General features: G+C 38.9%; 1 protein-coding gene across 1 annotated transcript; it reads right to left on the minus strand.

The window, feature by feature from the left end:
* Positions 1 to 12,202: 12,202 nt before the first annotated feature.
* LOC145766554 (intelectin-1a-like) lies at positions 12,203 to 21,114 on the minus strand. Its single transcript, XM_082578274.1, has 4 exons — positions 21,051 to 21,114; positions 20,500 to 20,682; positions 13,200 to 13,837; positions 12,203 to 12,433 (listed from the first exon to the last, which is right to left on the minus strand). Exons 1-4 carry the CDS (start codon positions 21,112 to 21,114, stop codon positions 12,203 to 12,205), a joined length of 1,116 nt encoding a protein of 371 aa, XP_082434400.1.
* Positions 21,115 to 26,904: the final 5,790 nt, after the last annotated feature.

The raw sequence follows: 26,904 nt of genomic DNA on the forward strand, positions 1-26,904 counted from the left end.
AATGAAGAATTCAATATTGTTTTGTTCTGAAAATGTAGATCTTCAGTTTTATGTTCTTTGTGTTTATAAACGTTTCTCCTCTTTCAGCAGGTTGCCTATTGGCCAGAAGAAAGGTAGGCTTTCGTTGTCAGGCCCGGATTTAGGGGGGGGGGCAGAGGGTGCAGGTGCCCTGGACCCCCCGACTTTTGAAGGGCCTCCCTACGTGGAAAAAATGTGATTTTGTGTTATGTTTTTGCTTTCAGCCTTTAAAGTTTGTGCAAAATGCTGTGCAGTGCTGGATTAGTGCTACTGTAGACGTAGAGGTGGTATTTTGCGCCGTGGGCGCGAAAATTTTTTTTGCACGGGGGCCCCCAGACCTAAAAGTGCCCCGGGCCCCCCATCAGCTAAATCTGGCCCTGTTTGTTGTTGCTTAATATTTATTTGGAGTAGTGATCCAGACAGCAATGATTCAATGTCTCCAAACCTTGAATCAATGTAGAAAACGGTTGATTTGCAGTCTGGGAGCCCAACTCGAGTCTTTGTTCAGATGTGTGGCCTAATTGCTATTTGTACCAGCTCAAATCTTGCAAAATTATCAAGGTTCAATGCCGCAGTGTAACTCCAATTACGACAGAAACTGTACTCCAGTGATCTTTTAATGCATTGGTGTTGAGAAAACGTATTACAATTCAAAGCATTAAAATTTCTATTTTGAAGAAGAATTTTGTAGAAGCTTCACTCTAGACTACTTTTAATAGCTAATGAAGTGAGCACTGCGTATGCTTTTGTAGAGGTGAGTGACTACAAAAGTGTGAGAAACTCGCACTCCAGTTGTTTTTAGGTCTAATATCTTTGTAAAACAGGGTGGAGGGAGTCTTGTTTAGCATAAGATTTCAAATTCAAATTTAACCTCATTTCAGATACAACAGAATATTTTAAGATATTTAGTATATATTTTTTAAATTTTTACCCAAACACTGCTGGTTTAAGCAAATATATTCAGTATAGTGTTAACAGGGGGTGTTACGGATCCCCTTCAAACCTGAGCGTTCTTGCAACTGTTAAACTCTTTATCGATTGTCGATCAACTAATCTCGTGACGTCTTCTCGCGGTCGCTTTGGAACTGTCTTTTAGATACTGACATCGCTAGAGTCAGGACGTATTTGGCTGTCTCTTAATTACTAGACAGTGGTTGTTTCAATAATTGGTAATCCTTTCATCAACCTCATCACTCGAATTAAGTTGGTCATTGTTATTCCTTTAAGTGTTTATATCATAGGCTTGAGCCACAATTATACTGTGTTACCCATCTCCTTTCGTGATTTAACTGAGTGTGGTATTTTAGACAGTGTGGGTGTCAAGTCAGGAATAATTAGGTACAGGTTGACGACTGATCTACCAGACTATCCACTAAAATTAAGTAGGCGAGCAGCGGCGGTAACAGGGGGTATTTTTAGCCCCGGGCCCAACATCATTTTAGGAGCTCGGAATTTCATCAGAGAGCCTGAAAATAAAAAACTCATTGTAGTTTTTGAAGTTGTATTGTTTTTCTTGAAGGTTTCTTGTTTTAAGGGTCTCGTGCTTCCCATTCATAAGCTACCAGGCTGAAACTGTTCTCTCAACGGCCCCTCGCATATTGACTTGTTTTTGATATGTTTTTGCGGCAACAACCAATTGAAAATCTTAGTCTGACAACTGGTGCTTAAGATGCTTCTTATTAAGAAAATTGAGTGTCAACTTGTTGTAATAGGTCGTTGACAACGAGGTGATTGCGTGATAGATACACCCGAGGCTGTGCACGAACTGGGAAGTGAACTTTCAGGAACTCTTATCTTAAATACCCTTGCAATACACGTATTTACACGCTAGGCAATTAAAAACAACTCAGTTCAGTTCAGTTTGTTTTTATTTCTGACCATCGACAATGGGTCAAGAAAATCACCTCTTTACCAAAATGGTATTTCTGACCATCACAACAAGAAACAATACATGCCAAACATAACAAAGGTCCAGAAAAAGGTAAAAGCGACAAAACGCGGATGTTATAACATGAATAATACCAAAGCATGACAATCAGTTTAAAATATGGCACGGTTGCAACACTTTATTAGAATTTTAAAAAATTTAGAAAAAAAAACAAAAAAAAAAGATAAGTAAAGTTTTCTTAACAATTTATATGACTAGAAAATATAAATCAAAAAATAAAAATGAACAAAAACAAGACAAAAGGACAGTTGTTTTGTTGAATCAATGAACTGTTTCTTCTTAAACTTATTTTTTGAAAAGTTTGTTACCTTCAGGCCTCTAATACCTTCAGGTCTCTAATATGAAAAATTATGATGTTTTACTCCACGGTTTTTGGTTAATTCGAAAGAATTGTTGATGGTTGAAACTTTCTGTAAATCTTTAAGCTTATCCTCTATTGAGTGGCTCCAAATAAACTGATGAGCTCACGTTGAGCATATGCACAAGATCTTTGTAGATTTACGCAATAGATCACAAGATCACCTCTAGAGCCATCACTTAGTTAGCTCCGAGATTGTGACTGGCTACATCATTGAGCTTGAATGTAATTTCCTCTTGAATGTTCTTGGTTTGGATGTCTTACATTGATGATAACAAATAGGACATTCAAGACTGTCATTTTTGACTTTCTTTTGTCTCAGAAAAATACGATAAAAACAGAAAAAAACTCAATGTTTGTTAATCACAATGCCCTGAAGCTTAAATAAATCTTCTTGCAATCAATTTTGTTTGAGTTTGTCATCGTTAAAACTTAATTTATTCAAAAAGAATGTTTACAATTTTGTTTCTGTCCATTTTACGAACAGTGAAATACACTCAAGGTTTTTTTTATACACCAGTAGAAAACCAGCGTGAACCTATATCCATAGATGCACATTGAACTTGATATAGAATTACAAGTAGGCGATTGCCACCGATGACTTGCATTTAAAACTTTTCTGTTTTCAAAACTCGAAGTCGAATGCAAGACAAGAAATAGTAGTGATATTTCAAGAATATGTCACCAATGGAGTTGGTGTTTTTCGAAACAATATGACCAACAAGTATTGACAAATGCGTATATGACATCATTATCGTCTTTCGGTCGCATCAGAGTAGCCTGCTGTGCAGACCACTAATTTTAAGGATAATGGTATTTTTATGAGCTTCTGTATTACTAAAACCGTGATGAACTGTTTTATTTTGATCAACAGCGCTCGAGTACAAAATAATTGACACGGCGAGAAGAACACAATAAACATAGCCAGGTCAGAGACTTTAAACAACCGGCCTGCCACGCTCCGCGGCAGCACGGAGCGACGTGATTATGGGATGACGATGCACCCGGAAGGGAAGTCCATCAGCTTAGGTCGCGGGGGCCAGGCTGGGAAGTCTAGGCACCTGTGGAAGGAAAGTCTGGATTGAAAAATTTTATACGACTTATCCGCAAAACTTAGACTAGCGGCCAGGAAGACAGGCTTAGCTTTCCGCAAACTCAAAAAGGTTGTCCGTGGTGTGGGGCGACTGGTACCGACAATAGTTTTAAAGCTGGGCAGCGCCCATGTGTCCATCACGTGACCGTAGCATGGGTACTTTTGACTCCTGGTCTGTCCTATACCAGGTCTGTCCGTAGGCAGAGCGGATAAACTTTGGTGTCTCCCACGAGGAAGAGCAGCTCAGCCACAAGGAAAATTTAGATTCTCGTTGGAGACAAAATTAAATAAAGTCCGGAGCGAAAGCTCGATTAATTGGTGTAAAAAAAGATAGGTGGGAATATATTGTATACTTTACTTACTGGAGAAGTGTTGTCGTTGAACCAACGAGCACGGATGTGCACTTGCCAGACGTCGGAGCGGATTCTCCCAGCTGGGTTGGGGGGACTAGCGATCGAAGCGCAGATATGACTATAGGCTACGTTACTAGGAAAAATATAGAATAGTGGGATGAAAGTTTGGAGGTTGCATCGAGTTGATCGGGAAATCATGTTTATCGATGTGTGAAAAGCAACGCGAGGTTGATCCGAGTGGGCAACAGCAGCATATCAAGACAAGGTAGTGTGTGATATTCCAAAATATTGAAAGATGAGAATATAGATTCAGTGTTATCAATGATATTACGTAATTGATAGATGATATGAGTCCATTCACAATATGCAATAAATATTTAATTCATTTATTTAGCCTACATATTTTTTTTATTGATGATGATTGTATTTTTCATTGGGCTGCAGCTTGCTGATGAAACGACAATTGTTTATCGATAAATTGATAATGGAACAATGAATTTAACATACTATGACAATTACTGGTCACATAGACACACAATTACTGGCAGGTTGTAAGTTTGCTGTCTTGCGCGCTCGGATACTTACTACAAAGCTTCTACTGTTGGGAAATTGAGCTTCTGATCGCTGGAGTCGTCTTTTCTATGACGTAGCTCCTCCACGAGTAAGCCGGCGTTCCAAACTTTCCAGACACGGAGGAAACCTTCGATTGAGAGGGTGGTAGCCTTTATCCTTGTTGGTTCAGGAGTCAACCGCACCCATTGAGTGAAATATCTGAATTTTTGTCGTTTCGTAATTGCTATTACATTATTGCATTCTTATTTTATTTATCATTCTTTATCAGCGCTAATTTAATTATTAGACCTAAATGTTTTTGTCTGCACTAAGGTTAAAAAAGACAGAAGTCTTGTTTAGACAACAGCAACTATAGCCAAGAAATTTTATGTGACGGAACAAAAAATAAAAATATGTGTTGCTGGTATCAAAATTTCTAATTTTTTGCCGACTAGTAAACTGTTTGTTCAAAAGCTTATAGTTGGGCTGTATGCAATATTAGGCTACTGTAGACCCAGGCAAACCACCCGCTTGAATAAGCTTAATAGGTATATTTTTCTCTCGTGGTTAATCTAATTTTTAAAGGGCTACAATTTTCACTTGTATTAGAACAACTTGCTTTAATTTCAACATGACCAACTCTTTTCAATGAGGTCTGATTTTGGTGAGTTGGTTATTGGTTTTTTGTGTTGATAATCTTTCAGACCTACAACAAAATTTCGTTGCCTCTTGCCTTTTGATAGATTGATATTGTGCAAGTTTAAAATTTCATAACATCACCATGACGTCATTGTCAGAAAATAATCTGGGTGTCTTTCTGTCAAACTAGACCCGCTAATAAATTGCAAAACATGTGTATATAGGTAACCTGAAATCAGCAAAATTCATATTCACCACTAGTGACGCTAAGTGCTGCTTTCTCATCATCATCATCATCATAATCCATCGTCGGTTTGTTCCCCACTAGTGGGGGTGGCCGATTGTTTCCGCGCAGCAATTGTTTTTATCCCTTTTCTCCATTTCACCCTGTCCCTTGCATCTTCCTCCTTCAGTCCGACTTTTTTAAATTCATCCTTCACTTGTTGTTTCCACGTTCTTCTTGGACGACCGCGTTTCCTCTTCCCATCCACCTTTAGATCTAGTGCCTTTCTAAGAAAACTTCCTTCCTCCCTCCTTATCACATGTCCATACCATCTTACTCCATTTGCCCTTGCCATTTGGTCTATGGTCTCTCTCATCTCTAGCATATCCAACAATTCTTCAGTCCTTTTTTCCCTTCTCGTTTTCACCCCACACATTGCTCTCACCATTGACCTTTCCGTTCTTCTCAGGATTGCTAGTTCACTCTCTCTCAATACCCATGTCTCGCTACCATATAGCATTGCAGGCCGCACACAGCTCCGATATACTTTTCTATTCATCCTTAGTGAAGATTTTCTGCCATACAACATTTCCCCACATTCCCTGAACTTTGCCCAGCCCAATCTTGCCCTTGTTGTCACCGCTGCTTCACATCCACCACTTCCATCTATCCGATCACCCAGATAACAGAAGTCTGTCACTGTTTCGATGCCATGGCAGAACTCATCATCATGGCCTTCCACTTCATTCCTTCCTTTACTGCATTTCCCACAAACAAAACACTTCGCCAATCTTGTTGCGGCTCTCTTGACATTAGCACATCTTGCATGTACCCACTTTCCACATTCCTTGCATTGCATTGAATTTCTCATCACTCTCTTGCCACATATTCCACAGGGATCTACTTTGCTCTCAACAACTGTTCCTTCTGCTCCACTCACCATCACTTTTGTTTTTTCAAGATTCACCTTCATACCCTTGGTTTCAAATGCTTCTTTCCATTTCTCAAACTTTCTCTCCAGTCCCTCCATACTATTACTTGTCAAGACCAGGTCGTCTGCATACAAAATTTCACTCAATAAGCCCTCCCTCACTCCTTCAGTTACAACGTCAACCACAATAGCAAATATCAGAGGTGACAAAACTGATCCTTGGTGTACACCAACCTTCACAAAAAAACTCGTTTGAATAATTTGATCCAACTCTCACTTTTGTTCTTGCATCCTCATACATAGACATCACAGCTCTCACTAATACCTCTGGTATAGCCTACCTCTTTTCCTCATTGCCCACTCCATCACTTTCCTTGGTACTCTGTCAAATGCCTTTTCTAAGTCGACGAAACACATATATAGTTTTTTCTGCTTCTCTCGGTATTCCTCCTGCATTCTTCTCAATATAAACAGAGCATCCACTGTACCTTTTCCTGGCATAAATCCAAACTGCATATCATTTAATTTCACCAATGTTCTCAACCTCTTTTCTAGTATTCGCTCCACAATTTTCATTCCATGCTCTAGTAGTTTTACACCTCTATATGCACTGCAACTTCTTTCTAATCTTCTTAATCCCCCACACTTCTCAAAATCATGTTAAATATTCAAAAGTTAATTTTTACGTAGGCCTATCAGCTATCAGTAAGGCTTTAGACAAAAGCGTTTTCAGTTGAAATAAAGAGTTCAACCGTCAGGATCATCGCTTAACAGGCCAAACATGCCTGGTTGATTTTGGAAAAAATGATAAAGTTTCAAAGACCTCTTGAGGCAGGGTATCATCGGCATCATCCGAAAGTAAAACGGTTGTCATTTTCGAATTTCTCATAGTCAAAACCATGGGAAACAAAGCGAGAAGTTCAAAAATTTGAAAACTTTTGAATTTTGAGCAGGTTTAATGGTAGGTGCAATCCAGCCAAATCGTAGTCGTAGTGGAAGAAGCAGTTTGTAAATTAACAAGTAGGCCTAGGCCTAACCTTTCACAAAAAAGAAAAACGTTGTCTTCTTGGATTTTGCTGGAGAAAACGTGAGTACTAATATTTGAAATTCGCTAATGTGATTCAGCAAATCTTTTTCTGTAGCAAAACAAATACTTGAAAAGAATGTCTTTAAACGACTCTGGGAGACTCGAAGTCTCAATTTTCAGCTTCGAAAGCTGACATCTTACCGATTGGGCCACAGGGTCAGCCGTCGCGTGATGTTCAGACAATAGTTTTAAGTCTAGCGCAAAAAGTAAAATTAAAAAATAGTGTATTAATTTGGTCATGAATGGCAAAGGTTTTGTTTTTCGCTGCCAGACAGTAATTTCCGGTGTGTTCTTCAACACAAAGTAAAAAAAAATTGCCTCCCTGCGTGTTAGTAGGCATGCTATAAATAAAACAGCCTGAAAGCAACAATATTTCGTGATGATACAGAACGTTTTGTTGGTTCTAAAATGAGAGTAATATTACTTCTTGTCAGGGCAACTAGGGACGATATTCTGATATATACCTTTATTAAACAAGCATATGAACCAAACTTAGCACACGGGAATTTAGGTAGCGGTTTGCATACTGATTTATTCACACGTTCTGTGTTGTAAGAGTTATTTTCATTGCTTTTCCTGGAAGCATTGTCATTTTCTACCAACAAAAATAGTTCATTACATTGCTAATTTCTTTGCACGCGCACAGATGTCGGTTGTCCTACGGAAGCAAAGAGTGACTTGTTCAACTTATGTTTCGTATACACTACAACAGGGGTGTTCAAAATCCGGCCCACGGGCCAAATCTGGCCCGCAATCTGTTTTCGTATTGCTCTTGCCTGTTGCTGCAAAATGTGTTATTATTGGCCGGCAGACACACAGAAATCATATCAATTCAACTTGCATTTCATTTTAAATTAATAAACACAGCATTTTCTCACTGACAAGAGAAAAGCTGGCGAGAAAAGTTTAAATCATTTTTGCGTCATAATTGCGAAAGCAAATATTATTGTTTTCAGGAGTACAAGAATAAGTGATACCCTGACGCAGTCGAGCATTCATTCATTTCCTTGCTAGCTAATCGAGCTTCACTGCGATGCCGAGTGTCGAAGCCCACAGCAACACTTTCCCCCTGACCTTTTACCAGCAGCTAGATAAAACCAAATTTCCAGAAATGCAAACGTTTGAAGAAAAAAATGTTGAGATTGTTTGGCTCAACTGAGCAGACATTCTTGAGACAACAAAACTGAGCTACTCCCGCTTTCGTGATGTTTTAACTAACCTCGAACCAGGCTTGACCTGTGTATTGAAATCAAGACATCGGTTTCATTTTTCACATTAACACAGGTAGGCCTACGCTTTACAAAGTTTCTGGATGTTTCGATTTATAATGGGAAAACAGATAACTTATATAGCCTAACATATCATATCTCATGATATATACGAGTAGCCAGAGGTGGGCATGCGCTACTTTAAAAGTAGCGCGCTACCCCCTACCGCTACTCAGGCTAAAGTAGCGCGCGCTACCGCTACTTCTCGTGCTCCTTTTGTCTTTACTGACACGAAAAGCTCTTTATTGTGACGTCAAAATTACGTTAAAAACGAATGATATCATTCGTTTACACTGCCATTTTAACGTCGTTATAGTAGGGGAGAAGGGAGGAGGGTTAATCGTTTTTGTTTTTTTTTAAATCCAAGTTTAGCCCTGGTTTTAGGATAAAACAAAACCTTTTAAGACCTCTGAAAAAAAATTTATTCCCCTTACCCTGAAAATGACTTTAGACGTTTAATTGCCTAATATTGCATAGACGTTACTTTTGTTTATGGCGTTTAAAGTTCAAATATTATTGGCTATTGTACTAAAACACTTATGTTGCAAGACTGCCGTAAACACTTTTCTGGTCTTGGTTTTATCATAAAACACGGGAAACTTGTCATTTCGATTTATGCGCATGACTGCGCGCATGCGCAAGGCGTTGCAAACAGTTTGTATGAAGCTGGTTGTATTGGAGCTGCTGTAAATTGACCAAAACTTATCTCCAAAAACTATTTTTCAGAAAGTAAAGTGGCTTTTAGCTTGTTTTGTTATGATATAATTGATAAACCATATTGGCTGCTGCATGCAAAAAGTTACTTTGCATTTTTGATTCAAGCCTTTATTCTGAGATTTTTCGTTCAATCCCTTTCTATCTATCTGTCTATTTCATCCGCTAGTTTCAGTTTAATCTCGTAGACTTGCTTTCCTTTGGTATGCTTCTGCAGCAACAACCAATTTAAAACCTCAGGTTGACAACTGCTCCTTCAGATGCTTCTCAACTGCAAGTTGTTGGGATGGATGGATGGTTGTCGACGAGAGATAGTTGTTGAAAATGCTTTACCAAAAGGACCCTAGACAAATGGGCCAACATGTGAAGTAAACTTTCAGAAGGTTTTTTCTTTCAATTCTCTTACAATGCATGGCATTGCACTCCAGGCAAGAAAATGCAACATTAATGAATTAACTGTTTTTTCTTGAAACAGTACAACCTTATACGTCAACATTTGTCAATAAATCAAGCTAACAAACTAACTTTCTGCATAATGCATTCGGTTCATAATTAGAAAACGATTAGGCAGCCAATGCTTTCCAAAAGTAGGCTATGTGTATATCAGGAGTATGAACACCATCTCGCCTTCCCCCTCAAACCCTACTAATAGTCCTCTATGTTTAGTGATGGCTGTTAAAAATAGGACCAAAAGCTTTAGGTTTTGCTTCTCCAAATTAAGTTTTCTTCGGAATAATTTTGTTTCTTTTCAATTTAAATCATTTTACCCTTGACAGTATTTTGTTTCATTGCAATAAAAAAAAAACGTTTTGAACAGACCTCATTTCAATGACATGTTATTTTTTGAAATGCGTCCCATCTACTTTTTTCTCAAACTCAGTTATATTATGACAACAAATTATTCAATTAAAAACTTTTTTCCCTGCTCCACTTTGTGCAGTACCGGTACCGTATTTCCTATGTTGGTTTCTTCCACTCATCTCCAATGAGGTAACCTATTTTAAAGCAAATTCTCTATCCGTGCTCTATAAATGTTTTTCTACGTAACATTTTGTTGTTTTTGAACTTTCCCCACGTATTAAGTATGCAGATGATAGCCTACATGTATGCCAAAATGATTTGCATTCAATACAAAATATCTGTCTAGTTCATATAAAGTTCAATCCTCTGTTTGCGTGTAAGAATTTCTCTTCTTGACTTGTGCATGGCTACTGATAGAAAGATATGCTGTTATCCTTAAAAGCTCTAAACTAACCTGATAAAGTCAAAACATGAGTGGCAAAGTTGTAAAAAATGTAAAAGTTTTTGACAGACAGTGTCACTTAATAAGCGCTTAGTGTTAGCCTTTATCATCTTGTAGTACTGGTAATCAATGCTTTGATACTGTTTTATTTTTCCTGCTTGATCACATAGTAGGCTGTCGGCTGCATAGCCGAGTGGTGAGAGCCCTGGAACGGCAATCGAAAGGGCGCCGGTTCGACACCGCTTAAGAGCATGCAGCTGTGTCTTTGGCAGGACACTTGAAGGCATGCCTGAAGGTGGACATGAAGATTGGCTTCCTTGCCTTCCCGTCCACTTAATCTAAATCTTCAACCACCAGATGTAAGCCTGGATACGACAAACAAACAAACAAACAAACATAGTAGGCTAAGCAAAGTAATTAGCAACTTTTATTATAAAAATGTAAACTCCAAGTTTTGTCAAACCGAGAGGGAGCTGCTTCAGAGGAGCTAAAAAGCCACATGCGGTTGCAGAGCCGCAGGTTACCAACCACTCTCCTACCACCTTTTCATATCAAGCTGGGTTGGATAAAAGATTTTGTTACTGCATTGGGAAAGTGCAATTCTAATGAGTTCGCATTTCTCCGAAAAAAGTTTTCCATTACAAGTCAAGCAAAATTACAAGAAGGAATCTTCGTCGCCCATAAATTAGAGAAGTGCTTAAGCATCCACATTTTGAACAGTCATTGTCAAATTTAGAACTACGTCCTTGGCAGGCATTCAAGTGGTTGTGTGTTAACTTTTTAGGCTGACAAAACAAAGTGACTTTAACGGGTTTAACATAATGTATTACACACAAAAAAGAATATAACATAATAAAATAAACTCTAACGTTTTCGACACGTACTTGTGCCCTCATCACGAATTACAAATCTGCAACATACATAAAATAAAAATTAACTGCAGACAGGACGTCACTGTTTCGCCCTTAAGGTCTCCTCAGTGCAGTAAATCATACACTAGGCAGGAACGCCTTATTACTATATAAGTAATGCAGCATGGGATTTTTCCATTTAAAAATTATAAGATAAATCTGACTATGCACTATAACTGTAACGTCACTTCGAACTGAAAAGCACAAACTCAACAAGTGATTCAAGAATAATTACGAAAAACTAATACGGCGGAAAACAGATCACATGAAGTGCAAAATACAAGCATGTAACAACAGTTAGAACACACACAGAAGAACAGACGAGCCACAGTCAAACAAATTGCCTGTTGAGAGACGGATCATTATGTTTGGTTCTTAGGGCTTCTATGATCTTGATCTGGTATTCAGATCTGCCTCGAGAGAAGATTTTGAATTGATCGATCGGATCTATTATGATGGTCTACTGATGAACTGCGTTGACATTGAATTTTGGTAGCAAGACCAGTGTCTGGGCTGGCCTATCAAGGATTTCCCCACACCTCGTGGGGAAGCCCTTAGAAAAGGTAAGGTAAACATCGGGCACGCAATTTTTATTTCGCCAGCTTGCAGAGGCTGGCAAACTACCTACTTAGCGATCGACATGCACACAACAGCTAAGGTTTTTTAGCCAAAGGAATTATTTTTAATTCTATATCAAATTTACAGATTTACGATATCATCACATTATTACCCGACTTATTTTCTGTGCTTTATGCAAGGAAAAACACAACAGTACAGTTTTTAAAATCTTCGGTTTGACTCGTCTTGAAATCGATCTCAGATCTACCAGCAGCACCAGAGCCAAGTAATAGTAGTATCAACATCTTATCGATAAAAGATGAGAAACGTTGTAGTAATCATTGTTTCATCAGCACTCCAATCTACACCAAGAGCACTACCATCGAAGACTAATCCAGAAAAATCTCCACAGTAAAATGGCGATTCTGTTTGTCCAGTAGATCCAAGACATGAATGTGATGGAAGCTCGAAAGTAGGCTTGCTTCTTATCCCAGGACAGAGCGCGAAGGCGTCTTGGTGCATGCTAATTGCGCGGAACTAAAAATGTAATATCAAAATTAAAAGTTTAGCATAAACTAATGCTTTTGAACTATAACCTAACATTGTCTCATAGAAAAAAAATTTTGTCTTGATTTGGTATTGCTTATTCGAATTAAGTTTTCTTCGGAAAAAATTTGTTTCTTTTCAATTTAAATCATTTTACCCTTGACAGTATTTTGTTTTACTGCAATAAAAAAACGAAAACATTTTGAACAAACCTCATTTCAATGAAATGTTATTTTTTGAAATGCGTCGCATCTACTTTTTTCTTAAAACTCAGTTATATTAGGACAACAATAATTCTGGTTGTGAAATGTGATTGGCAAAAAAGATTGCAATGGCAAAAAATTACAAGGCTTTTGCAGCACACTAACTTGCAAAAACTTGCAAGCCGTGGCACAGAGTTTGGAAACCCCTGTCCTAGAACATGCATTTTATTTGGTACTTAGTATATCAGCCGTACATAGTAGGTACATAGTACTCCAGCAGATATTCAAGAATGACATGGTCATCAGTTAATTGTTCGTTTTTCACTTATGTGTCACACACTTCGCCCTTGTGTTGTTCACTTCAAACTTGCAAGGTAAAGGTCGCTAAAAGACGTCAATTTTCATCGTAAACTTAATGATCCTAAATAAGATTATTTAGGATCATTACGTGCAATCGTGCATTATAGGATTATTACGTGCAAGAAGCAATATATTAAAAATCATTGGTTTTGATTCTGCATACAAAAGATTAGTGTTTTTAAAACGTTTTTTACCTGAATGTATCCAGGTTCAATGTGTGCTTTTATGATGGGAGGGAAATGCTGAAGAAGTGTTTCATTGTTTCCAAGATCATACACAATAGGAATAGCAGGACCATTGCCACCAGGGAAGTTGTAAGCGTTAGATTTTATTGGATAATATTCATTGTAAAGATGAAACAAATTTCCTCCATATTGAGCGAGGAATCCATTGGTTGTACGATATTTCAGATAAGAAGATGTATTGAAGTGTCGAAGGGGCGTGTCGTTTGGAACTTGCCAGATCATGACATCTCTTGCTTCTATTTCAAAATAGGCAGGGTTTTTGTAATCATCATTTGTGGCGGCTGTGACAATTCCAAAAATGTTTCGGTTTTGCCAATTTCCATCTCCACTCAACCTTGCTGCACTGTTACCTTGCTCACTTGACCATTTATCTCCAGTTGTGCATTTTCCCTCATATCCTTGTCCAATGTTGTTTTCATGGATGGATGCGACCAAAGTCCATCCTCCTGCATCTGTTGTCATGTCACAATAAGCATTGTAATCATTTCCATTCAGATCTCGAATCTTGTACAAACCATTTTCACTGTTTGGGAAATCTTGTTTGATTTGTGAACAACTTTGGCTTGCTTTGTTTGCATTCATTGAATCTGTAAGACATTAGAATTATTGAGTGGTATGGATAGGTTGGTCTGGAGTAAATTTTATGTTTGAAATAACAAAGATAGCCTACTGCATTATACGCTGAACGGTAGAACTTGTTCTGTGGGCTATGATTGGTGCAAAATGTGTTGTGATTGGTAAATCAATGCCGGTTTTGAGCGATTTATATTCCAAAAAAACGTAACAAGTAAAATCAACAGTTTGATCACAGTTGACACAAAGGGATGTCTTGAAGTCAATTGTCGGTCATCGTGGGTTTAAACTTGATAATTATTTTATGTCCAAGACATTTTAATTGTTTCACAAAATCTTGTTCACTTTACCATATCACGTCATCTATAATTTATTAAACTTTTTTGTAGGCTACAGTAAATGTCTTTTAAAATGCTGACAGGGAATACAATGTTTTAATAAGCTTTAACTGAAAGAAAAAAAAAAAAAAATACTACAGTATTTGGAAACCGGGTTTAATCGGAACAATTTTACTAAAACTTCAATCAATAAAGTTCAGAATGAGTTTAAAAAACTTTATTTGGTGTGGCATTAGACCACTATATTGTGCAACTTATGACAAATAATTGAACCGAAATTTTTACAGGCTTTTTCTCAAATTTAATTATTTCAGGCATACATCACATGTTTCAACAAACCTGATGATGGGTGGGGTTTTTGAAGCACCATGTGGGTTTAGTTGGAGCATACATCATTTTTTTTTTAATTTTTTGCCTACAGCTATCAAATGTGTCAGCCAATCGATGCTAACTATCAAAAGTGTTTAATGCCAATGAATCTTCATAGATTGGATCTTGACAAGTTGACAAGGAAGACATGTAGCTATTTGTTAAATGAAGTTTTCGAAAAAGTCTGTCAATCAATGGCAAGATTTTTCCATGTCAATCAATCTAAGTACAGCATCACCAAAAAAAAACGAAAGATATTTCTAAACTCAGGTAAAATTTAATAGTGCAGGCCCTTAGGGGAATCTTTAGGCTAAACGTGTTACACGTTGTTTTTTTGCATATTTTTGCACTTGATCAACCCAACTTTGATTTTAGTGGGTGCCGCAACTTTTTGGGTCACGTGATCACCCCCAAATCGGGGATTTCCCCAGAAATCACGTTTCAGCTCTTTTTACGTCATTTTTGTGCAATTACATATTTGATTTTTGTATATTTTAACTTAAAAAGCACATACAAATAAGTGAGACAATATAAACACAAAATAATTTGATTGATGACGTCATTGTGACGTCATCATATATATTTTTTTGCTTTTTTAACCTATTTTTGTCGTTTGCTGTTGGTTTTAGTTGGAGTACCGGTTACTAAAACCATTTCACAATTCCTAAAAGTAGTTTCGTCATGATTGCATCTTTTATGACGTCATCATTACATTATTAAAACTAGACAACTTCAAATTCAGGAACCAAAGGTAAGTTTATTCCGAAAAAAGCGATCAAATGCTCTCATTATAAGTTTTGCAAATGCTTAAAATTTTACAATTGCAAGCAATAACAATAATTCCAGTACAGTTTGACGCAATAACGACGTCATCAAGGAAATAACCAGAAAAGCAGCTACCAGGGGTGAATTTCCCTTTTGGTCATGCCACTTTAAAATTTAAAACAATATGTAGGCCTAATTATGATTTACAAATCAAATTAATACACGACCCCAGATGATGCAATGTCAGAGTCTTAACACTGTTAATTCTAGATGAAAAAACTAGCGGTTTTCGATGTTAAATTCCTACCATACGTAATTTGATGTTAAAAAAATTCGTGTACGACAAGTTTTTTCAAGTTACAAGATAGAGTTTAGAAAGTCAAAAGCATTTCTTGAATGATCAGTGTGGATTGGAGATGAAACGTCAGAGAGGATTGGATATTTTGTGGTCGAATTGCATGTTTCGTACTCGCATGAACAAAGACTTGTGCATTTTATGGATTTTTTCTTACAGGAACATCGAGAGCCACAAGTAGACTGACAAAACGGAACAAGCTGATTTGCATCATTATGTTTCCAACCCCAAGCTAAAGGAGAAGGTAGTTGCTGAACATTTACGAGGCTTGATTTCCGTATTTCAGCTTGATGTATCGCTCTGCGTGTATGTTGCATCAGAGCAGCTGACGTTGGTGGCAGCTTTTCAATAGTGCAACCATTGGTAAACATCATATAACGGCATTCGTCTACATCCGTGATAGTAGGACCATTGCCATAAAAAGCTATGACATACTTTTGTATGTCATTTATAGAACTAGGTGAGCTTGAGAAATTCAGAGAGTTAAATAAGCCACACATTGCGGTAAGATTAAGCATCCAACAGTCCCAAGCCCTTTTTTCCAAAGACGAAACAGTATCACAGATTGTGATAGCATAAAACAAAGGTAAAGAAGCGCAAATCATCGGAGATTGAGGTAAAGATGAAACAATATCATGGATTGGAATGAAGCAAGTTTTTTCTCCAACTCCAAATTCAACCCATAGTTTACAGATTTCTAACTTGTCAAAACACGAAATTGCAAACAGCAAAACACGAACCACTCGGCAGCCGTGGCCGAGTGGTTAGCGCGTTGGGCTCGCAGTCGAGAGCCTGCATGTTCGACTCCAGCCACCCGCACTTGTTGTTGTTTCTCTGGGCAAGAAACTTAACGATAATTGCCTCTACCCAGTGATCGATTTCGAGTAATGGGTAGTACTAAATTTAAGTCATAAGTAAAGTAGACAACTGGAAAACAGACATTGCCGTCGGCTGCAGCGTGGGTCAGGTGTATGTCGGAAGGCGTACACCGATGCATAACGCTCAAGTCCGCTTTCCCGCAATGCAGGATAACGATAAACAAACAAACAAACAATAATTACCACATTAGTATCTACTGTTTTGACTATGGCATTGGATTTTCCATGTTTCACATGGAGAAACATACGGGTGTCTGCCTCTTCGTGATCACATGGGGAAACCTCAGACATGTCCAATGTTTGATTGTTAAGAGCTGTATCTAACGATGTTACAACAATCGTAAACAAGTTTGGATCGACTGAAGTTATCACAGCTTGTTGAACCAGTTGATATAACGCAGTTTTGTTGCTGCCATTTCCCAAAAACTCAGACCAGTTGAGAGGAAGACGAGTATTAGGCTACTTGTGACAGCCACGTAACATCCAGACCCTGTTTCTTGCAGAAGATAAGCCTCAAATAGCTACTGCCATCACAGAACATGCCAGCAGTGTGATGTCAGCCGATTATGAAGTAGTGAAAGAATCTGCCTCGAAAACCGATCACTACGTCCTTGATGGAGGGTTCTTGTTGCATCGAGTGCCATTGAAACTGGAGACAGTTATGGGTCTATTGCACAGTCGTATGCAGATTTTACCATTCGTCATTATCGCTTACCAACGGTGGTCTTTGATGGATATGGTGGTCCGTCTATCAAAGACAATACCCATCAAAGACGCGGCATGAACGTCCACCCGGTTGTTCACTTTACTGTAGATACCAAGTTCATTGGAAAGAAGAAGCAGCTCTTGCCTCGAGCTTCCAACAAGGAAGGATTAATTTCTGCTCAACTGAAGAATAGAAGCTGCAACGTGACGAACGCTCCAGGTGATGCAGATGTTGACATCGTCAAGACGGCAGATGGACAGCCCTCATCGACATAGTACGACTTTAATTGGTGAAGACACGGACCTTTTAATATTGATACTACGCTATGCTGACACTGACCCAGACATTAAAGACCTCTACTTCCGCTCCGAAAAGGCTTACGCAACCGAGATACACGACATCAACAAACTTAAAGCAATCATCGTACCAGACATAATTATGCTTACAACTCCTCTTCATTCATGCATTCACCGGTTGTGATTCAACGTCAAGGATATTTGGTATCGGGAAGAAGACGCTTTCAAGAAACTAGTGAAAAGTCAACCAATAATCAAAGAATCTGCAAATTGCTTTATTCTCCCAAATCAGACAGACCACATCATTAAGGATCTTGGAAACAAAGCTATGACCGTTATGTTTGGCAACGATGGCAGTAGTAACCTAGAAACACAGCGATACAATACATTGGTCAAGAAAATTAAAACAGCCAAATCCTTTGTTCACCCTGAACGTTTGCCACCTACATCATCCTTTACCAAATTCCACTGCCTCAGAGTTTACTACCAGATTATGGTCAGGATGGGTAGGCTACTGACGATGGTATGGATGCTCTAGACTGGGGATGGAAAGTAGACAATAATCAGATGGTTCCAATCATGACAGACATGAAAGCTGCCCCGGACAACCTACTGAAAATGATCACTGCAATTGCGAATCGTGTTCACCTCACTGTAGTTGCCGGAGATATGTGCTACCATACCATGCTGGATGTGGACCATGCCAAACTGGTTCATGTGTCCATACAGCAATCGCATAATTACAGACGATGACATCGAGAGTGACAGCGATGAGCATTAGTAATACTTGATCCATTTGCTTTCTTTACGCTGATTATGTCAAGAGTCTACATGACCACATCGTATGAGCTCTTTATGTCTGCTCAGTTAACCCAAATATATATAGAAATCCCTGTGATAGAAATTTACCGGGTTTTTTAATAAACAATACATTGTTATTGTACATTTTTAATTGTTTTGGCAGCCATCTTGGATTGCCATATTGAATTTATAGGCTATCAGATAATTTAACAATTCTGAGAATGGTTTCATTGACTTTACAGGGTATAAAAACCTAGATATAGACACCAAAACTACATGCTTTGGTCATAGGATGACCGCGTTATGGTCAATTTACTGTTATTTTAATGGTTTGGCGGCCATCTTGGATGGCCATATTGAATTTATAGGCTATCAGATAATTTAACAATTCTGAGAATGGTCTCATTGACTTCACAAGGTATAAAAACCTAGATATAGACACCAAAACTACACGTTTTGGTCATATGATAACCTAGTTATGGTCAATTTACTGTTATTTTAATGGTTTGGCGGCCATCTTGGATGGCCATATTGAATTTATAGGCTATCAGATATTTCAACAATTCTGAGAATAGTCTCATTGACTTCACAGGGTATAAAAACCTAGATATAGACACCAAAACTACATGTTTTGGTCATATGATAACCGAGTTATGGTCAATTTACTGTTTTGTTCAATGGTTTGGCGGCCATCTTGGAAGCTATCTTGAAAATAACCACTTTCTGGAAGTTGGATTCCTTAAGATTTTGAATATGTTAGTACTGACACTCAATACTAATTAAATCAGTTGAAAAACTATTGGTAACTTATTGTAACCAAAAAAGTAACACCAACAACAAACAAGCGACTACAATAAGAAAAAAACAAGTAAAAAATTAATACATGACGTCACAATGACGTCATTAATAACATAATTTTGTGTCATTTTTATCTCGTGTATTTTGTAGTGGCAGTCAGTCCAAATGTAAAAAAATAACGTATCTAATTGAATAAAAGTACCGTAAAAAGAGCTCAAAATTGACCTGGGGGGGAATCCCCGATTTAGGGGTGATCACGTGACCCAAAAAGTTGCGGCACACACTAAAATTGAAGTTAGATTCATCAACTACAAAAAAATGCAAAAAAACAACGTGTAACACGTTTAGCCTAAAGATGCTCATTTTTGCCCCTAAGGGCCTGCACTATTAAGCAGAAAATTTAAACAGTTAATTTTATGGCTGCGTTTGAAAAGTTTCTTTTATGTAACTTATTTTATTGTTAAAAAAATCTGTATCATCACAAACAAAATGAAGATTGCTACAATGTTGCTTTAAAAATTTAGAAACAAACTAAACTTTACATAATTTATGGACAAATTGAAAATGGCCACAATTGGCCGCATGTGAAAAATTCTATAGCCGATTCTTTGACAAACTGCTCAAAAACATACTCAGTCTGCAGCCCTGTATTTAATCAATAAACTGAAGTAATCTATGCATAAAGAAGAGCAATTGGGTCTGGCTTAATAGACCATTCATTTAGTTTTTTAAGTTTCCGATAAAACTGTTAAGTTTTATTAACAGCTGTTATCTGAACAAATAAGATTTTTGTGTTTCACCTTCACCGATTAAAAGACTTTTCAAAGGAAAACATAGTCCAATGCTACCGTAGGCTACATGAAAACGATCGATCTACTGTAAAGACATCGCATACGCTCGTTTGAAGGGGCACATAGTTTTCAAAGTGGAAAAAAATGACATAGCTTCCAAGTTTTTTGATTAAAAGGATTCATAATCGCTCATTGAATATTCAATAACTTATTAACACAACTCCTTTCATGAAATGTCACTCTAGCTTCAAAAGGTAGCTGCTTTCCATTTGCTAATATGGATATTTAGTTCTTTGAGAAATACTTTGCATTCTGATTAATCAAACTCTATCCTAGCGGCAAAGACACTCTATACTTTACAAAGCATTAAGCACTAAATACAAAAGCAGCTTTGTTTTTAAAATGTTTGCTGAGTGTGAGTTATAAATATATTTGAATCAAGAATTGCTTTGACGAAATGCAGCTCTACAACACAGTAAATGGACAAAAGATAAATCAAAATGATTCTTGAAAATAAACACTTTGCAATTCAATCCTAACATTTGCAATATCATTATGCGTAAACTGCAGACATTTCACCTTTCATTCTGTCATCAATTATCTCTTGAATCTTATTCTCATCGATTTGTATTGCAGGATGTTGATTATCATCGTATTTTTCCAAAATAACGCTTTGTCCTTCGCATTGTGGCAAATCTCCAGCAGATTGTATTTGATAGGTACGACATACTGTGGCTTTCTGCAAAGCACTTACTGATACAACTATAGACACAAACACGGTACATAGCAACATTGTACTTTGTGTCTTCATTGGTCTTTGTCTTAAACAAGTTTAGTTTAACAACAACGATTTTGTTTTTAGTATTACACTTTATATCTGCAAATATTTCATGTGCGTCACAACATACGTGTGTAGTGACCGAGTTACAGTCACAGCAAACGATGGTTCTCTTTTCATACACGTTGTCTGTTTTCGTCGAAAATTTTGTGAAGTGAGTCAACGTTACGGACTCAAAACCCCTTCAAGTTTTCAGTTTCGCAAAATCACAAATAGAAAACACAAGAAACGCAAAAAGCAAGAGGATAGGATTATTTCTTCTATGAACTCTAACAAAATCGAATAAATTTACTGATTTCGTTTAAACTCAGGGCCGTGTGAACCTCTCCCGTGCTCTCCGGCAGGGGAGTACTCATTTTCGTCCGGGAAGCACTCGTTATCACTCCAGCCACACGCCTTAACCCATTCTTGAGTCCATTTTCATCAGTAGGCAACCCGCATCACCGAGATGAGTTCACGGAGAGACTATAGGTATAACCTGGCTCTATCCCACAGTTTCTGGGAGAAAGGGATCTCTTTTTATTTATCTTCTCTGCAAGGTAGAAAAAAGTAGGCCAGTTTGAGGGAGAACCTAAAGCTTGGCCAATTAGTGGTGATTGGTTCTACAGAAGATATAACAGAGAGAGGGAGGTACCGCCTGGTGAGTCGATGAAATCATCTCTCAAATTAGGAAAGGAAAACCGATTGTCAGGCGCGTCAGGGTGGCAGTCTCAGCGGTGGATGAGGCATTAGATGAGGTAAAAATCGATCTGGCCTAAGGGATATATCGTGCGTTGCTCCTGTGGGGAATGCTTGACTGCAACTCTGGGCCCAGCTCCCCCCCCCTGGTCTGTTGTTAGCGGATGTTGTGGAGGCACCTGTACCACCCTTGCCTTTCATTTAAATTTGTAGTGTATATTGTGAATATGTATTGTGCAAATCTGTTTTAACCTGTGTCTTTGTATGTGTTATCCACAGGGCCCCGATATCCGTAATTCGACCACATGTCTTAGTAGCGTTTGCTACAGCGATCTCAGTGATTTGTGTCATTATAAGTAGCTGGTTAGTCAGTTGTTCAAAGGCTGTTAAGGCTGTCAAGGTTGTTTAAAGGCTGTCAGTTGTTTAAAGGCTGTTTAGTGCCTTTAAATTCAATACAATAATTACATGCAGGTAGGTCTCTACGTCTGGCCTCACCACCGCGCGATGCGCCAACAGCAGTCGAGTACTGCGAACTCCCTGACGTCACATTGTCATGGGGTTTACCGACGTCTGCCTAACCGGACATGAAGGCAGTTTTCCTTTGCCAAATTTTTTAAAATGCTGCGACTCACCAGAATTGCCCATTAGCATAATGCTAAAATCAGTCTACTTGCGCGTTTCCTTTCGTACTACAAAATCAAACAAACTCTGAAAAGTAGGCTCATTAGTGCTCTCAAACCGATCACCTAAAAAGTCAAAATACCGCTGCTTGTCGTCAAACGGGAGTCGCTTAGCCAAATCCAAAACAAAACGTCCTTCTAATTTATCGCGCTGACCATAAGCTTGCGCGTAAAGCAGACAAGGCGACAATTCATCTTTAAACTCTTTCAAATCACTAGATGAGATCGAAGTCAATTTGCTACCATAGCGGTACTTCCTAATTTCCGGAGTGGCAAAAAGACCTCCACGAACTCCAAAACGTTGGGACAAGCGAGCAAACGACATTTCTATCCTATCTTCCTCTGACAAGCCAGGGGTGTCGGAAACCAATTTAGCAAACGTTTGCGCAGCTGTTCTAACACAAGCTGCTTGTAACAAAGTCAAACGAGTTCCCTTTAAAGGAGAAGCTGCCATCAAAGCCGTAACACGATTTTTAAAGAAGACCAATGGCATATTATTACAATCATAACCAATCAAGGCCGCTTTATCGAAAAACGTCCTACTATTTTGGTATTCAAAAAAGCAATCCTGCTGTTGAAAACTCAATTTAGCAGGAAAAGACAAGCTATATCCCTTAAGGGGCTGAGAGAGCTCAGTCACATGCCCGATCACGTTCTTCACACACGTTAAATTCAGGAGACGCGATACGTCTCTCACAACCACCCAAATTACGTGTAGCTGGGCGATCAAAACCTAGCGGTGCAGAAAACTGCAAATGGGCAAAACATGACTTCTGATAGCGGCCCCGTGACCTGTACGCTCTGGGGGGAGGAGTTCGGCTATAATTCGCAGGCCTTGGCTCTAGAGCCTTCGGAAGACTCTTAGCTGTGATCCCGAGGCCTCCTAAAACAGCTGGAAAACATATGGATTGTACTGGTCCACTTACGGATTGAACAGGCATCTGAAAAGGGTTATGTAAAATTAACCGCGAATGAAGTTTACTTCTGGAATGCCTAGAAGAGCCCTTCTTAGAGCTACGCCGGGAGCCCACCTCTTATCGATATTCGGCTTAGGCTACCTCCTTCCGTTGTTCAGCTCTCAACTGGGCATCTTTGAGTGCGAACTCAGCAGCTCTCGCTTCGGCCTCAGCTCGTATGGCCTCAACTCTCGCGGCGGCCTCAGCTTGTATCTGGAGATCTTCTCTTCTTAGATGCAGGTTGAATTGTGCAACTATCGGGACGAGCCCCTAGACACTCCAGTGCTGACATTTGAGGCGCTATCTTCAGGATGTATGTCAGCATCCAACATATTGGAGTAGCCTAGCCTACTCACTTTCTTTTTGTTCGAAGTTATTTTTTAACGAGTTAAATTCGGGATCTAGACCCTATCACAAAATTCTGAAAAAATTGCAGAGTTAAAAATTTTACTCAAAAGTGCATGGAAATGTTGTAAATCTTCTTCCAAAGTAAATAACTTGGATCGAAAAATTAACAATTCCCGCTTATCACCCAAAGAACCTAGGGCTACAGAAAGTTCCCCAGTTTGAGTCAAAATATCCCTTCTAAGATACCGGGCATTCCTGACTAACTTAGCCTCATCATTACTGGGTTCCTTCCCAGAATGGACTGCCCGTCCGCAAAGAACATCATCAGGTCTAAACACAATCGAGTCAACCGCGGTCGAGTCCTTGTCGCCACCGAGTGTAGACATGTTAAATAAAGGGCTTACCAATTAAAATTAAGCTATATACACGCACAAATAATTACAGTATAGTGACACAAACTTAACTGCAATGACCGTAAAAATAAAAAAAAAGAATATAAATGCACCTAATTGTAGGGGTATATGAAGTCCAACCCCTTCTGGAGTCTTTCTGTCTAGGCTACTGAAAGTTCCACACAACTTGCTTGGATTCGTCCAGTTGAATCTTCAAGCACAAATCGATTGTCTTTTATCTTCTTTCTTACCGAGAACCAACAAAGAAACGTATTTAATTTCTCGCCTGAAGTGCTTCTGTACAATCACTAGAACCACGTTCTTTATTTTCTTGCTAGTGCTTCCGTACAATCACTAGAACCAAATTTTCTTTATTTTTTTGCTTGTGCTTCCGTACAATCACTAGAGGAACGTTCTTTAGTTTTTATGGTCACAGCGGAAAACCACATATCTCCGTGGAAAAGTTGTAGGATAAAATGCCCAAATTCTTCGTCTGTATGCGATGACTTAAAGAAACACTCTTCTGAAAAAGTCTTTTCACGAATTGTATTTCAGGACACAGGACAGCTACACGGGGTGTTACAAAGAGATAGCGCAACACTTATGCACTACGCATAAAACAACTTGTCACCACAAGACAGATTTCCGGATAAAGAACGGAAATTTCGTCTAGCTCAGTGGTTCCCAACCTTTTTTGGTGTCGGGGCCGAATTTCAAACTTCAGAGTACGTATGGAGCCGCATGAAAACACTCAAGTAATTAACGTGTGCTTTAGCGGATAGCCTATGTGTGCTTTAAGCGTGCTTTGTGCTAATTGGTATTGATTGCAAATTATTGGGCTTGTCTTTGTGTTGATTTGCCTGTTTTGGGCTTGTTTCTTAGATTCACTTTCTTGTTTTCAAAAAAACAACCTGACATCACTGTGTAAGATTTAAAATGAAAATTTCACTGACAATGCAACCTCTACGACACAACGACAATACAGTTTGTAAACAATTTTGACTTCGCAAACAATTTTGACAAGTCATAAAATAATCGCCCTAGTTATTATAAATAGACTTTTTTTTATTTTTTGGTGGGATTTTCAGGGGTCAACGAGAGCCGCAAGAAGGCTAGCTTGGAGCCGCATGCGGCTCTAAGAGCCGCGGTTGGGAATCACTGGACTCTAGCTAGTACGCAAAGTAGAACGGTTTAATATCTGACCAGCTTCGTCATCGACAATCAACAAAATGATGAAACCGATTGCCATATTTCAAACGCACATAACTTGCCTCTATGATGTAACAGTCAATAGGCTTGTTGTGTAATTTCACACTACAGTAGTTAAATCTGGCTGATGCAATATTTCATAATTTGGAATGATGCAAGACCTCGTCGTTTACAGAAATATTCCATGACGTAAGACGCCAGGTGATGATGATGTTCGCCCTTCGTTTCCGAAGATGGCCAATGAGACTGAGATCAAACTTTTTTAGTGTGGGCTTTGGCAGGGGCGCCGGAAGCGGGGGGGGGGGAAAGGGGGGCGGATGCCCTCCCTGCCCTCAATTTTTCTGCAGATGGAGGGGCAGGGGGGCAATGGTGCCCTTTTAAAGTCATGTAAGCTACTGCACATTTTGCAATATAACAATTTCTGCTATTCGCTTTTAGCCTAATTATAATCTTTCATTTTTGCCTCAAAATAATATTTACGGCACAAAATTTTGCAACACAGCACAGGCCTTAAAACTCGCTTTTTGTTTTGGCAGCCATCGTGGCCTACCGGGAGCTCCTTCTCGGCGGCCAAATCTACGTGCTTGGAGGCCAAAATAAAAATAACGATAGAATTAAACTTGCAACAATTCTAAAATGAAAACTTAGCGTTGTTGAAGTCTGGGCCTGGGCGACGTCTTACAATAGAATCGTTGCACCACGCAATAACTGCTTTATCGGGATTGTAATCCAGTACTGCGGGACCATCTAACGCAGCGGTTCCCAAACTTTTTGGGGGCGTCACCCTTTTATAACATTTGCCAAGTTTCGGTGACCCCAAGGATAAAATTAGTTGGGTTGATCCTCCTTCACTGCACCTTTGGAGCTAACTAGTAGGCTAGCCTACTAGGCTATATATTAAATTTGACTTCTAAATAAATAAATAAACCACAACAAATCAACACAACAATTTGTTCAGTGAGAAGGCTGTGCTTGCTTCTTTTTAGCCAGATCTGAAATCCTTGGAGCAGCCTTTGCAAGAGCACAACGCAGATCATCTTCTGCATCAAGTCTGCTCCTCTAGGCTATATTAGTAGATTTGATAACCAACAAGCTTGAAAAGCCTGTTTCACAAAGGTATGTTGTTGGAAAAGGAAGAATCAGGCGCAGTGCGATCTCAGACAGAACGGGATGTGACTGCAAACTTTTGATCCAAAATTTGGTAACTGACATTGAAGAAAAATCAGTTTTTGCTGCATCGCTGGTAATGAGTTCAATGAACTCCTCTTGTGCATTCTAAGAAACATCTTCAACTCTGATGGTGAATGCACTGTGCAGCCTGTCGCCCCCTTGCAGCCTGCCGCCCTTGGCGCAGAGTCAGAACCGCCAAGTGGCTGCTACGCCACTGAGCCTACACTGGCTTGCCTAGGCTATCAACTGATGCAGAAATAATAGCCTAGCTCTCAACTTGCGTCCTAGCTGCTCAATGTTTGAAAATTTAACTTTTTTCTCACAAGTATCAACAAAAATCGCGACCTCAAGTCCAACTTTTGCTTAAAAAATGGATTATTTTTGCCCAGGGTGACATGGTAAAATCGCGATTTTTACTAGACTCTATTAAAATCGCGATGCACTCTGTGCCACAGAGTTTGTGGTGAGCTGTCCATTGTTAAGAGGTAACTTTCTAAATTTCTAAACTAATGAAATTCTAAACTTTTCAGAAGGTCTCAGGTGACTCCAGGCAAATTGTCAGGCGACCCCAGTTGGGGTCGCAACCCACAGGTTGGGAACCGCTGATCTAACGACACTCGCACGAGTGTCTCCAATATGGCTGATTTCATGAAGTTCGCCACTCCCCTAGAATTATTTTTAGCAACGAAAAGCAACGTCCGACATGTGTTGAC

The sequence above is a fragment of the Aplidium turbinatum genome, chromosome 3 (assembly GCF_918807975.1).
Source record: "Aplidium turbinatum chromosome 3, kaAplTurb1.1, whole genome shotgun sequence".
Taxonomy (NCBI): Eukaryota; Metazoa; Chordata; class Ascidiacea; order Aplousobranchia; family Polyclinidae; genus Aplidium; species Aplidium turbinatum.

Coding starts and splice junctions, on each gene's coding strand:
- LOC145766554 (XM_082578274.1), bottom strand. CDS start 21,114: ATGAGTACTCCCCTGCCGGAGAGCACGGGAGAGGTTCACACGGCCCTG. Junction 20,683..21,050: donor CCTGAGTTTAAACGAAATCA/GTAAATTTATTC, acceptor TTGTGTCTATAG/TTGTATCAGTAAGTGCTTTG. Junction 13,838..20,499: donor AATTGATGACAGAATGAAAG/GTGAAATGTCTG, acceptor AATGTCTTACAG/ATTCAATGAATGCAAACAAA.